This window comes from Alternaria ventricosa (genome assembly GCF_023758065.1).
Source record: "Alternaria ventricosa strain BMP 2768 chromosome Unknown scaffold_14, whole genome shotgun sequence".
NCBI classification, from domain to species: Eukaryota; Fungi; Ascomycota; class Dothideomycetes; order Pleosporales; family Pleosporaceae; genus Alternaria; species Alternaria ventricosa.
This window is the reverse complement of record NW_026055694.1, coordinates 54,557-68,789: the sequence shown is the minus strand read 5'-3', so window position 1 is coordinate 68,789 and position 14,233 is coordinate 54,557. Positions and strand designations below refer to the sequence as shown.

At 54.4% G+C, this 14,233-nt stretch overlaps 5 protein-coding genes across 5 annotated transcripts; 1 reads left to right on the top strand and 4 right to left on the bottom strand.

The window, feature by feature from the left end:
- Positions 1–1,001: 1,001 nt before the first annotated feature.
- J4E93_007600 (uncharacterized protein) lies at positions 1,002–3,029 on the top strand (the record flags this gene model as incomplete). Its single annotated transcript, XM_049345506.1, has 1 exon — positions 1,002–3,029. One exon carries the CDS (start codon positions 1,002–1,004, stop codon positions 3,027–3,029), a length of 2,028 nt encoding a protein of 675 aa, XP_049197033.1.
- Positions 3,030–3,139: 110 nt separating this feature from the next.
- On the bottom strand, positions 3,140–4,139 carry J4E93_007599 (uncharacterized protein; the record flags this gene model as incomplete). Its single annotated transcript, XM_049345505.1, has 2 exons — positions 3,140–3,989; positions 4,045–4,139. The coding sequence occupies 2 exons, from the start codon at positions 4,137–4,139 to the stop codon at positions 3,140–3,142; spliced, it is 945 nt and encodes a 314-aa protein (XP_049197032.1).
- A 1,200-nt stretch (positions 4,140–5,339) lies between these two features.
- J4E93_007598 (uncharacterized protein) lies at positions 5,340–6,371 on the bottom strand (the record flags this gene model as incomplete). Its single annotated transcript, XM_049345504.1, has 3 exons — positions 5,340–5,468; positions 5,534–6,166; positions 6,369–6,371. The coding sequence occupies 3 exons, from the start codon at positions 6,369–6,371 to the stop codon at positions 5,340–5,342; spliced, it is 765 nt and encodes a 254-aa protein (XP_049197031.1).
- Positions 6,372–7,301: 930 nt separating this feature from the next.
- Positions 7,302–9,372, bottom strand: J4E93_007597 (uncharacterized protein; the record flags this gene model as incomplete). Its single annotated transcript, XM_049345503.1, has 5 exons — positions 7,302–8,143; positions 8,194–8,523; positions 8,616–8,817; positions 8,865–9,063; positions 9,116–9,372. 5 exons carry the CDS (start codon positions 9,370–9,372, stop codon positions 7,302–7,304), a joined length of 1,830 nt encoding a protein of 609 aa, XP_049197030.1.
- Positions 9,373–12,135: 2,763 nt separating this feature from the next.
- J4E93_007596 (uncharacterized protein) lies at positions 12,136–14,198 on the bottom strand (the record flags this gene model as incomplete). Its single annotated transcript, XM_049345502.1, has 3 exons — positions 12,136–13,868; positions 13,918–14,088; positions 14,141–14,198. The coding sequence occupies 3 exons, from the start codon at positions 14,196–14,198 to the stop codon at positions 12,136–12,138; spliced, it is 1,962 nt and encodes a 653-aa protein (XP_049197029.1).
- Positions 14,199–14,233: the final 35 nt, after the last annotated feature.

Sequence of the window (14,233 nt, the reverse complement as noted above, 5' to 3'; positions counted from 1 at the left end):
AGGTAAGAGCTGACAGTTTGACAACCGCGGCCGGTTACGTGGGTACTCACTCCGCAACGCTTACAACAGCAACAACCACAACGACGTTGACATCGGCCTAAGCTTATCTCCGCTCTCGAAGTGCTTCCACAACTGCATGGTCGAAGTCAGCTGCATTTCGCGACGTACTGCAAGCCTCCAGCCTTGCGCTTCTACCCTCCCGCAGCTGCATCTTAGGCGAATGAGCGTTCCGGCCCCCCAGATTTGTTGTTCGTGGCGTACAAACACTTGGAGACTACTGGACTAGAAACGCCTCGATAATTCGCGTGCAGTCAACAGCCTATTTAGCTAACAATAGGATTACCGATCGCTACACTCGTTGGTCTAGCGTGAGACTCAGCCTCCAGTTTGGCAAATCAAGCCTACCTGGGATGAAGGAGGGTGGGCTGATGTACTTGTCCGAACCCAGGCTTCACGATAGGCGCATGGTGAGTCGTTGATGTGCTTTTTGGTTTCTATTCTTACGCTTTGGTACTTTCTACCGTCCCTCTATCAGCCTCTGTACTGGATTCACAGTTGCAGGTTGCTCCGCCCGCGTCGTGCAACGCCAAAGGCTTGCAGATGCGGCTGCTGTGGCCCCCAAACTTTCAGCCCCCAATATGGTCGTGGCGCGAAACCCGTCCGAGAAGCAGCGATAAGAGCGCGACGTGCGCTCATGAACATTCCCCACTTCCTCTACTTTAAATTACCCCTCTTGCGACTTCCTTTGGCAGTACCATTGTGGAAATCCCTTTTCCATATCCGCATACCCGGGAGACACAGCCACAGGCCCGGTATCTTCGACATCGCTAACGAATGCGCGTGCCGCCCCGCTCTCTACTCAGCTTGCTATCTTCGCCTAAAGTACCTGCAGCCTGCCGTCTGACGGCGCGCGAGAGCTCAAGCCACGCAAACTCATCTCTGCAACTGTAGGTTGAGGGAGCAGGACACAAACACATTATCCAATCGCCCAGGACCAGATAATGAACACCATGGATCGGAATCGTACTGTGAGTGGAGGACACTCCGACCATGCGCCATTGATGAGCCATGCCGAATCTCCAGGCTACGACAGCGGCGATGTGGCGATGCAGCATGTTGACGACATATCATGCTCGCCGTCCAACTCAGCATTAAACACACCCTCCATGGTCCAGTCACCGGAGATGATGGAGTCCAAGGGCGGATTTTTCGCCAGCATAGGCAGCCCCAGTTCCACCTTTGACGTTGAGGACGGAACTCATCATCACAACCAACGCACTCCCATCAAGCGCTTCGATCACCGTGAAGCACGAAAGACCCTCATGCTAAACGCTGCGTTGAGGCTACTCGGAACATTATTCTTCAGCGCGTTGATGTGCGTCACACTTCGAGCGTGGGAAGGATTTCGCCAACCCGTTGCGCTTTCTAGGATGGATGTTAAGATCTTCAATTCGCTTACACTCGCTCTTTCACTATGTCTGGGTCTGAACTTACTGGCCTCTTTGAAGCACTACGCATCGGTGATCCGATGGTCTTTCCTTACGAAGCGATACATCAGCCTGGAGGTATTCGATCTCATTCTACACCTCGAATCGCTGGCTAGTGTTACTAAGCTCATGATCATATCCTGGCCTGGAATACGTAACAAGAAATGGCTGCGCAAGTTCCGGTGGTTCAAAGACATCAGAGCAGATGGGACGAAGTGGATGTGGCTTGCATGTCTGGTATGGCTTGCTATCAACCTCGGATCTCAGGTTCTGGTCGCATTACTGAGTCTGTTCTGGCCAATGGTGACTTCGGAACTCCCCCTTCTGGCCAACGGAAATGTAACAGTAGCCGACTTGAACGCCTGGTACATTGACACCAATCCAATTATCAACAACGCCGACGAAGAGCCTCGACTGATGAATGACACAACTCTAATGGCGGCCTGGTCGTTTGGCATGGAGGCCGCAAGCTACCCCAACTACACTCTTGGGGAGATAGAACATGCCGAATCCGATCTATCCGTTTTGGCAGGTGCACCAATTTACAGAGGCGATGGCGCCTGGTACTACCGCTTTCTCAACCGCTGGCCGCCACGCCCCAGCACCCGCAACGTCACCGTGAAGGCAACGTGCAACCACCTCGAGCTACTGAACGACACTGTCCAACTTTCAGACGACAGCATTTATTACCTCTTGGCAAGAGAGCGTGGAACGGAGGACTATCTCCCGTACTACTTGCCCGAAAACGTTTATGGTGAAACCATTTGGGTTGGATCCGTGGTAGAACACTGCGGCCCAAGATGCACAAACTTCACCGTTGTGCAGCAACCATTCGGCAACATACGCAGCACGTCCCTATTCGTCTGCAACAACACCCTCGGAGAAGTGACCAAGCCCGACAGCACAGACCTGAAACCACACACAGACGCTGACAAGGCAGCCCTGTACGGTAGTGACGAGTTTGCCCGCATAGCTGCTGGTACAATCGCCTGGACGGGTATTCCTTGGGACCTCCGAGACCGACAGACTAGATACTACGGCCAAGGCTCCAAATGGTCGCCCGATCACGATGTGACGCAACAAGAAGTTGAGGAAATGCTGATGCGTTTCACAATCGGCGCTGTAGCCGCCTTCGACAACCACGGCATCCGATATAATCTCACGGATCAAACCGTTCCTTTACCAGGCCAACAACTTGATGTAGATTGGTCCTACATCTTCAGCATCCTAGGTGGGATATGTTTGATCCAGTTCCTCGCTCTCTGCACGCTGGGTCTCTTCGGCAACCGCACGATTGTCCGCGACGAGAGTTTCTTCAGTATGGCTATGCTGTTGAAACCTGTGGTGAGTCGTATTGGAGGTGATGCGGCGATGGTCATGAGTGGGGATGAGATCAAAGAGACGAGGGCGCTGCGGTTCAAGAAGATCATGTATGATTACCATGAGGGGGAGAAGGGGGAGCCGAACAAAGTCGCTATTTTCTTTGAGGGTGAGGATCGGAGGGAGAGTCGGAAGAGTTGGGCCGCGGGGAGTTATAGCTAGGGGATAGATGTACGTCGGGCGTTCTTGAGAGTTGTTTCATGTAATGCACATAGTTATATCATTTTGAGTCGGCTACTTCAACAGCATCATAGTACAGTACTCTCTCTCCTTCATTTCTTCTTACCATCCAAATCCGTGTAAAAGTTCCATCCAAAGTTACCCGAAGGATCATTGAACCGCATCTTCTTATCAATACCAGTAATCTTCTCTACATCCTCCTTGGGCAGCGCAAAGTCACCCTCCAAGTTCGCCTTGATCCTCGACTCAGTCTTGCTCTTGGGAATAACAGAATGACCCTTGGCAATACCCCACGCCAAAGCAACCTGCGCACCAGTCTTGCCATGCTTCTTGCCAATCTCCACAAGTACAGGGTCGTCCATGAGTTTGTTCATGTTCTTCCCAGCATCGTAGATTTCGTTCTGATTGCCAAACGGCGAGTACTGCGTCACATGGATACCCTGTTGCTTGTGGAAGTCCGTGAAGTCGTTTTGCTGGAGGTAAGGGTGGCATTCGATCTGATGAGCCGCAGGCACAACACTCGTTTCCTTGATCAAGCGCTCCATTTCCGCTTTGCTGAAGTTCGACACGCCAATCGCGCGGGCTTTACCGCTTTTGAAGCACTTCTCCATGGCCTTGTAGGTATCGACGTAGTCGCTGTCGCCCACTTTGACTTTGCCGTTAGAGTCTTTGGGGAACATTTCTGAGCCACGGGCGAAGGGCGAGGGCCAGTGCATGAGGTAGAGGTCGAGGTAGTCGATCCCGAGGTCCTTGAGGGATGCATCGAGTGCGGCTTCTACGTCATCGGGGTGGTGCGAGTTGTTCCAGAGCTTGCTGGTGATGAAGAGCTCGGAACGGGGGACGCCGGACTTTTTGATGGCGTTGCCGACGGCGGGCTCGGTGCCGTAGATGCGTGCTGTGTCGATGTGGCGGTAGCCGGCTTTGAGGGCCATGGTGACGGCTCTGTTTTCTGTATTAGTAAAACGACACGCTTCTCGACGACAAGACGAAAGCTTACGGTTCTTGAGCCTCCTTGTCTTGCCAAGTTCCAAAGCCAATGGCAGGAATCTTGGCGCCCGTGTTGAGCGTGTGGGTTGTGCCGTTGTGCGCCATTCTGATTTGTTGCGGGAGGACTTGTCTGGTTATTTGTGAAAGTCGGTCTGTGGAAGTTGTGCGTAAAGAACGCGATGCAGATAAGGCGAACATGTTGGCTTTATGTGTGCTGTTTGTTGGTGTCTTTGGTTCGCTCTTAGTGAGTCTTTATGGTACTCAAAAAGAGGGTAGTCAATCGTCATGGCGGGCGATGAGCTTCCGAGGTTGAAAAACGATGATGTCACAGGGTTCACCAACCATCATGGTGTCGATGGAGGATGCGGGAAGCTAGACGGCAGATAGCGAACGTTTGGCCTCGGGAATACTAGAAGCGGAGGACACACTTGACCGCTTCTGGAACGGTGTTGATCAGCACTTTGTCATGTGGATGTGATGACATCTGATTCGGGGTTAAGCACCACTCGGAGATATCCACAAAGCTTCGCGTGCGAAGGATGTTACACGTGGAGAATACGATGAATGTATCTTCGTTATCAGATACGTATTGAGATCGTAGCTTGTACGGGATGAATTACTGGTAGGTCGCCATCAAACCATGCGGACTCCACAATTAACGTTGTACAACTTCAACACGGCTTCACTCATAGCACCTGTTAACCTGAATCCTCAAGATAATAAAGTCAATGAGTAGAGCACCATGGTATCAAAGAGAAGTTCAACCCTTAGTCAAACTTCTACTATCCAAAGAATTACAAGCTCGCAATAGCGATACGCCGATGCGTGAAGAACAATGCTGGATGAAAACAAAAAAGCCTAATGCCCACCGCCAGTATGAATATAAGAAACGAAAGAGAGGGGTATCAAACAAGCCACCGAAAGGATTACCGAAGCGAAGAATAATTCCACCGCTGAAAGTTCCAATAAGAGCGAACCAACCCACACAAAAAGGCGACGCAACCCGCAGACGTTCCGTCATCGCTACTATTATCCGACCAACGTGATCGAGGAAGAAGAGGATCGGTCTCGCTACCGTCAGAGTCATCTTCCGAAGTAGGTTCATTCGGCTCCTCTTCCAAGGAAGGGTTGTTCGGGTCCGGTATGCCCATTTCATCCAACGTTTTGTTAATCGACTCAAACAGGAAGTCGAGATGCTCGGTTGGAGACCTAGCAATCCTTGTGAGCCATGTGACCCGCATATTCTAACGTGGAGCGTTGGGACATGGTAGGAATGCGGATGCGGATGTGCAAAGGGTCAAATGTTTACTGAAAGACGAGAGCGGTGAGGATGTAGTTATTAGCAAAGTTCCAGTAAGAGTGCGACTCGAGAGTTTCGTTGGGTTGATATATACGTCCGCCGTATGCGAGACGAACTATGAGGGTGGGATCGAGCTATATGTGGTTAGTAATGTACATGTAGTAAATGAGAGGCATGAAGACAATCAAGTCCGACATACCTTTGCTTGCTTCTTCAGCTTCTCAATAATGGTCGCGACCGAGTCTCTCATCCGCATGACGACCTGATGATCCCGCTGGTCGTGGCTCGTCCTTACTTTCACACGTATAAGGCTGCCGGAGTCGTCCGCGAGGGTATCTTCAACCGTCTCTTGCACAGCACTGGCGCTGGCATCTCCAGCCAAGTCTTTGTCGTCCATGCCATCCTCTTCTGCTAGGCCCTCTGGCTCTACTACCACCCACTCGGGGACTTTGTATTGGACGCCAGTCGCATCGTAGACGCCTCGCCAGAGCAGGCCCGTCGGGCAGGTGCAGTCACTGACATCGAGCATCGTCTGCGCCTCTTGCAACTGCCCAGCCTGTAGATGCTGCGCTACAAGACGTATGGCACCCCATATCTGCTCCGACCCCGTGACCTGTGTATCCCACCAGTCTTCGCGCTCTTTCTCTAGCCGTGATCGGGTCCATGTCGAGTGCGTAGAGTCTGTCAAAGGCTGGACGCGGCTACTGCTCTTAGCAGTGGGTGAAGCGAGCGTGTTAGGCAGGCGCGAGCGCTGAGTCGGAGATATGGGCTTGAGGGGCGTGTTGGGGCGGTTGTCGGCATCTGGGCGACTCGGCGGTGGGTGCGCATTGCCCTGCGAAGCATGTGAGGCGCGTGGTGAGGGGATAGAGCTGGGTCGCGTCGACGGCGCTGTGATGTTACGCGACGACGAATGCGCGAGGACAGCAGGCGGAGTGTCGTCACTCGTGCGGGAGGCGCAACAACCCTAATGGTGTGTGTTAGAGCATGCGAACTGCTGGTACTTGCGCTGAGACACGCGATCGGCATCCACCTACCATGGTGAAGCGATGACATGTATGGCCTAGCAATGCACAGAGCGAAGGTAGGAATGCAGCGGCAATACGAGCGGGGTATGAATGTGAAGGCAAGTGAAAGATGATGGCATGGGCATGGTGTTTCTCAGAAAGAGAATAAGGGCGAGCTGTGTTGGGTAGAGACGAGGCTGCCGGGTCCAGACATGGAAGTATCAATCGATAGCACCAAGGAAGGCGCAGTCAACTTGCGCTGTATGGTCCCCCCAGTGCGCCTTCCGCTCTTGCCGTGCTCATGATGCGACAATCTTGCCCAAGCCTTGCCACATGTCTTCATGCGCACACCCAGGGCTGGGCCGGTCTATTGCAGGTTGGTGTCTAGTTCACACTCATCCGGGCAGCACACGACCGTTGTGAGTGAGCGTCATGCAACTTGGTCGATCCACGCGGCATACTCCTCCGCGCAAACCATCGCCATCAACGAGTCAAGACACCACAGAACACACAGCTAATACTTCAACTAAGAGCAAACGACAGTTTATTAGAGATTATTACGTCGATATGTGCCCTAGTGGCCGCTTGTGTACTCCTTCTAACGAGGCAGTACGCAGAGGGTATCCGGGGTATTGCGCGATAAAACAAATGCGTCCGAGATCCGCCAGTGGTATCAAAACGAGAGAAACAGTTACAGTGGTATCAGTCTAAACAAAGAGTCCGTCGCGATCCACCAAGAGAGAGTGACAATGAGTTGGTCCAGATGCAAGGAGAAATCAAATATGAGAGGGGATATGTGAAGAAGCTTGATCCAAATGTGACGCCTGAATCCGGGTTCAAGATCCAAAGCAGATTTTGGGGGTATCAGTGGCCGGCGGTCAAACAAGGGATTTACGAAGTCTTTGCTTTTCCGTCATTCCGTCGTGGCTGTCGTTGCAAAGGCTGACATCTTCCCACCAAACCTTACGCAGTTGTAGCGACAGTCGGGTTGGCGCTTTTCGAAGCATCGCCCACACTGTTCTCAGCGGGGATGTCGGCTACGACAGGGGCGGTGGTCTCTTCCTTCTTCTCCTCAACGGCGGGGGCGGCAGCAGCCTCCTCCTCGGCGACGGGAGCAGGGCTGGCGGCGTCCTTCTTGTCCTTGGGTGCCTTGTTACCGGTCGCCTTGGAGAGCGAGCGGCCGAGGTTGCCGAAGAACGACTTGCGCTTGTCTTGCTTGGGAGCCTCGGCCTCAGCGGTGGGCTCAACCTTGGTCTCAGCAATGGGAGCAGGCTCGACAGCCTGGACGGGCTCAGTGGTGGCTGGCGCGTTGGTGTCGGCGATCTGAGGGGCAGCCGCGTCGACCTTGGGCTCACGAGCAGGCGACTTGGCGCGGTCCTTGGAGCCGAAGAACTTTCCGAACTTGAAGTGGTCCTTCTCCTTGGAGGGAGTAGAGACCTTGGCCTCCTCAGTCTTGGGTGCCTCGGTGGCAGCGACAGCGGGCTCGGCAACGACGGGTGCGCCGACCTGGGCCTCCTCGAGGGGCTTGGCCTCAGCGGCGGTCTCGTTCTCCTTGACGGGGGTGGAGGCAAGACCGGCCTCGTGCTCCTTCTTCTCGGTGGTGGGAGACTTGAGCTTCTCAACGAAGGATCCGAAGATGGAACCACGCTTCTGGGGCTTGGGCTTCTCAGCAGTGGCGGGGGCAGCGGTCTCGTCGACCTTGACCTCCTCAGCGGGAGCAGCGACAACAGGGACGACGGGCTCGGCAGTGGTTTCCTCGGCGGGCTTCACAACGTCGTTGGCGTTGACAGGAGCAGTGGCGGGGACTATAACATGTTAGTATGGGATGATGCAAATATGGACCGAGTGAGCTTACTCTCGTCGAGGTGAGGAACGACGGCGGGCTCCTCCTTCTTGACCTCAGGCTCAGTCTTTGCGGCCTCGGTCTCCTCCTTGGGCTCCTTGTCCTTCTTTCCGAGCAGGCCGCCGAAGAGGCTGGCACGCTTGCCACGGGAGACAGAGCGGGACTTGCTCTTAGCAGCCTTCTTGCGCTTCTCTTCGTCGGAAGAAGAGCTGGAGGAAGATCCAGTGCGAGCAGCGACGGGCTCGCCAGCAGCGGCGGTCTCACCCTCGGCGAGCTTGGGGGTAGCGTCCATGCTCTTCTTGGGGGCGGAGGATGTAGCTCCCGCTAGCGCGGTGGGCTTACCTGCGGGTTGTTAGCCTACTGCACCACACAGACAGATCGCCCACTAGTGCCATCGCGACGCGACGCGACGGGGGTGATTTGGAAAAACGTACCAATCTTCTCCTTGTTCTCCTTGTAGCCCTCGCTCGACTCGATGGTGTCCTTGGACGCCTTGGCCTCGGTGATGGCCTTCTCAACGGCGACGAACCATCCGTCACGCTCGGCGGCGGTGGTGGCCTCGAAGGTGTGCTTGTGGCCGGAGATCTTGAACGCGAAAGCGACGGCGCCATCTTTGGCGAGGTCGGTGGCATAGGCCTGGGGATGTTAGACTGTGGTTTTCAACTACGGAGATTTCAACATACCAAGTTGAGGACACCGGCGGGGTGCTCCTTCTGGTCGGCGTGCTTGACGAAGAAAAGGAGGCCCTTTCCGGTCTGGCTGGACCAGGCGACAACGGGGTGGGCAACCTCGGGCTTCTCGCCGCGGAGGTACTCCCTCAAGTTGTCGGCGGCAACGGGCTCCTCGCCGAACCAGAAGTACTTCTTGGCGAAGCGGAAGGCGCTGGACGTTGTTAGTAAACGGTCGGGAAGTCGCCAAATGTGGTTGCACTCACTTCTTCAGGCCAGGCGCCTTGTAGCCGAGCGCACCGCTGTAGATGGGCTCGACGACCTTCTCCTCCTTGGCCTCCTCTACGGGCGCTGCGGCCTCGCCCTCAGTCTTGGGGACATCCTCCGTCTTGGGCGCCTCCTCTACGGGCGCGGCGACAACAGGCTCGCTGGCGACAACGGGTGCCGGCGCAGGCTCAACGGTGCCGACAGTTCCAACCTCGGGGTGCTCGACGGGCTTGGGGGCGTCGACGGGGGCAGACATGGTGTGTGGTGCTGTATGGGTTTGATAGCGTGCGTGTGGGGGTTTGTGGGTGCGAAAAGAGGAGTGTTGTGAGGCAAGCTCGGGGGTTGGGTATTACAAGATGTACGGAAAGGGAAAGTACGACGCTCGCAAAGTGCAGCGGCAGACAAGCAGGCACGACCTTGTTAAGGATGCGAAGGGCGGTGAGGAGGAAGAAGGATAGAAAATCTCAGACGCCCAAGGAAGGGGAGAACTTTAAGGTGAGGGCTGTTGCTAGGTAGGGGTTCAGGTGCAGGGATGCCACCAACGAAATTGGCTTTCGCGGCTGCACGTCCTCTTGGACGGACCCGCCAGCTGCTAGCCCGCCCGAATAGCACCATTCACCAACGTTATGCACTCTGACCTCTGAAACGCCCGCTGTGCACCGGCATCAACCTTTACTATCGTTGCCAGAGTTGCGTCTACTGTGCGTGATCCGGCATCTGGCGGATTCCACGTTGGCGCCCACGCGTCTGATAAGCAGAGAGAGGTCGACTGACCCTTGGGCGTGGTCGCATGATCCAGCTGCCCCTCTTCACACTTGCCCACGATCGGCCATGGATGTCTGGCAGAGGTTGCTATCTTTGCGGGCTCACGAGACTGATGACGGCTCCAAACACGATAGCGCCTCGTCTTTGTCATCGTCCCATCGACACCCATCTTCACTAGGTGTCCGCTGTACATCCACCAGTACTGGACTGCATCAGTACTCCGGCACAGTAGTAGTGCCCAGGTGAGCACCATGAGTATAACCGTGATCGACATCGGTATCTTGCATCCAACCCACTCCATGCACATCATCACCCGAGCGCCCTCGAGTCTCACACACTCAAAAGGCGGCTCTACGGCTGGCCGCTGCAGTGAACACCTCCTTCAACACCGCGCACCTCTGTGCCACGCCTCCGCCGTCTTGGTTGCGCCGTCGCGAACTCTGCACAACTCGCACTCTCGCGCCATGCCAAGGCTGTCTGAGCATTCAAGGCTAGACACTTCTAGCGCCTGCACGTAACGAATCGCGGCACGCCACCGCCCTCCAAGCGTGATCCCCGTTTACAAAAGGCGTCAAGACCCTGGCGCCCAAATTGCTAACCTTTGCGCAAATGCTGCCGAAGAGACTACGTGCCGCCATCTTAGTCTTGATGGCGTTCACGCACGCTTGACTTTCTTTTCTTGCCAGTCCGACTCTGTCGAGGCTGGTCTCTGATCTCTGGTTCTGGCATCTGCATCTGCTATCTGGCGCGGTCAACACCTGCACTCCTGAACAGACCAGTCCTGGCATAGATCATCCACATTGGACACCGCCTTGCCACAGCAACGGGTGAAGTGAAAATTGCTAAACCCGGACTGACTCTCAAGAATGGTCGCCTTCATCTCAGATCAGCCGAAAACACCTGGCCAGTGTGACTAGGGCCATGCCGGCTCAATCTTGACCTCACGTGAAAGGGGCGTCTACCACGGGCAGCACCATGGACTAGCCTGCCACAGCTTGCACTTCAAAAACTCTCTGTTACGTATCAAATAATAGTCGCCCATTCTCCAGCTGCCCCATCACCTCGATTCACATCATTGCTGCTGCCAGACCTGAGACGCACAAAAGAAATTCCGCTTGATCTACATGCCTCCTGTCATCTCAGCGGTGGTTGCCCAACATCGCGGTACGCACAGAGCACTCGATAAAACTCCGCAGACGATCTCCCTGACAGTAATTATGACCGTACCCAATCCGCGTCTCGCTCACCGCCACAGGCACTCGGGTGCAGCAAATTTGGCGACAAGAGGCTGACGGGTTCCCGTGCGGCCTTGTGCCTGGGTTGTTCGCAACCTTGTGCACCAAGTCATGTTGCGCGCCGTTTCATGCCTTTGAAACGCTAAATGCCATCCAGAACTTTGCCATATTTACACTCCACACGTTAATCAACATCTGACAAGCCACCGTCGTCGTATCTCTGATCGAATCTCTGAGCCGCTGACAGCCCTGTTGTTGACAATTTATCGTCGCTCTTGCCCCATCGATGAACTGTGGATCTCGCGTCCCTGACTACTCTCGCTTCGTGGCTTCTTCTGGAGCGCGGAGCGAGTTGGCTACTCGAAGACTCCCGGCCGGGCTCCACCACACGAGTCAACGTCGATAGCGTGTAGAACTACGCTACAGTCACCACGAGCAAGCCATGCGATACTTGTTGAGGTGTGGTTCACTCAATCTCACACCACATGTCAGCTACATGGCGCACAAAGTACAAATAGTCTCAGCAGCGCCACATGAATAGTCCTGCCAATGTTCCCCGCACGCCGTGATTGAGCCACCAGAACACTCCGCGGGAGGACATCCACCATCTTCACTACCAATGCATCACAGCCAACACCCGATCTAAACCAACCATGCACTGTGCGAAACAACAGTATAGGACCAACACCAACCTTACATGCAATAAACAAGACAATAGCGGTCGAAATAAGCTCAAAGCAATGGCGCTCGACTGCCGCTGCAGGGCGGGGAAGGAGGCGATGCGCGTTGGTGGAGACGGCTACCACGACTTCTGCCTTCCTCATTTGGTTGGATGCACTTTCCGTGTCTGTTCCCACAACGTCATCGCTTCAGCCTCGCGGGACCCTTCTTACCCCAACCAGAGCACTTGTCACCGCATGGCGGTGATATATTCCATCAGATAGTTGTGGGGTATCAATTGCTAATGACATAGCATACAGGCTGCCTCTTCCCTCTGTGTGAACATTTTTTCTCTCTGTTCACTTTCTTCCGTCTGCCTGCATACTGCTCTCCACGTCCTGAAAAGCAGCGCTCCATTGTCTTTTGCTCTCTTTCCCACCAACATGTGCCGCACGGTCATATCCCGTGGAACCTTTGATTCTCGCCTCTGTACGCTCCTGCCTGTTCCTCAAGACGTTTCTCATCTTCCGCTCCTTCCTCAACACCTCTTTTGACTTGATAATGCGTTTCTTTTCCGCCGGTCTGCCCTTCATCGCCTCATCATATATATCCTTTCTCGACTTCCTAGGCGTAATGATATCATACGCAGACCGGGACCCGAAATCAATCTTCTTGTAAGCAACTTCCCAGTTGCACTCACTCGCTGGTGGTCCAAAACCGTGGGGCCGCAAGTCGAGAGTCGGGAACCCTAGCAATCTTTGCTCGCCTGTCTTGCGGTCTATCCGGAATACGGCAGGTAGCGTGAAGCGCAGATCGGCTGGTTTGAGCAGATCGAAAGCAGCCGTGATGAAGCGGTAGGGACTATTCTCTGCAGGTTCAAGCATGCGGTTTTTGATCTCATGGGCAGTGGGTAAGTAGTCGTCCTTGCTGAACATACGCAACACGATGTTGTCGTACGTAAGTCGATTGGTTAAAGAGATCCAGTAGCGGCCATCAAACAGTCGCCACAATTCTCTCTGCGACGGTTTAGCCAGAAGTCTTTTTGGCGGATAGACTATATTCAGTTCAGGATTTGCTCTCTCCAGCGCTTCAAGGGGCTGCCGGGTAAGCAACCATTCTCGGGGATGGGTCAGGTCCGGGTTGATGCCTTCTTCTTGGTGCTCGGGCTTGTTGAACGGCGAGGGCTTGTCCCAGAAACGCCACCACACGTTGTAGACGCAAAAGTTCTTCTTTCGGAGCGCTTCACCCGGTACTACGTTTTCTTCGAGCTCCTCGAGTTCGGGATAGATGCGATAGGCGGATGCGGCGAGTTCACCAAGCGGTGCTTTCGTGGCGGGTGTGACCAGTCCTGCCACACGTTCTAACAGGCAATACGCCGTGTTCTTCGCTTTGGTCTTGTCGGCTTTGGTGTTTATCGGGTATGGTAGGAGGTCAGAGAAGGGAGGAAACCGGACGATAAGACAGCCTGTCTGTATGTCGAGTTTGATGGGGCATTTATCAAAGAGTTTGTCCGCGAGATCTCTGTGCCACTTAATGCGCTCTTGCATGTGCTGCGATACCTGGACCAACGATCTGACACTCAATGCCTCTGGGAGTTTGTGGTTCTGGTAGATATGGCGAATAGCGTTGCGCGACGTAAGCGTCTTGATCTGGTTCGTCTTATCTTCTGCCCAAGCTACCCCCTTCTCTTCACACGTCGCAATAAGTCTCGTCTTCTCAAACGTCAACAGAGGCCGCAGAATCTGCACACCTCCCTGTTCGACCTTGAATGGTACCAGCCCGGTGCGATCTGGCTTCTGGTGCTTTCCGCTGTGGTACACCCCATGTATGCCCTCGCACTCTGGTATCCACTCTCTGCGCTGCATTGCCTGAAGTCCCGAGCGCAGCCTATTGTTCGCCAGCCTCATCATGACTGTCTCGGCCTGGTCATCCGCGTGATGTGCGAGCATGAGGCGTGTAATCTTCATGCTTCTGCATGCTAGACCCAGCGCTTGGTAGCGGAGGGTACGCGCTTCCGTCTCGAATCGCTTGGAATCGTTGGGATCGAAGGCATCGGGCCATGTAAGGGGAAGAATGGTGACTGGTATACCAACTTGACGATATTAGTACTTGAACGCCAGATAAGTATCATAGATTCTCACGCTTCGAATGTAATTGCTGTGCCACCCATTTCGCTTCCTCTGTACTCTCCGGTCTTACTTTGTGGTCTACGATGAAGCCATGAGGGAGAGGCAGCTTGGGGTCTTGTACTCGAGACTGTGCGTAGAGCGCAGCGAGTGCCATTGAATCGACACCTCCACTGATGGCAATGCCTGTCTCGCACATCAGTCGCGCATCCTTACAGCGAATACGACTGCAACTTACCCAAAAGATTCTTGCCTACATCATCACCCTTCTCTTTCACGAACACGCCATCCCGCATAGCCGACACGAACTCATCGTTCCCAATTGGCAGAG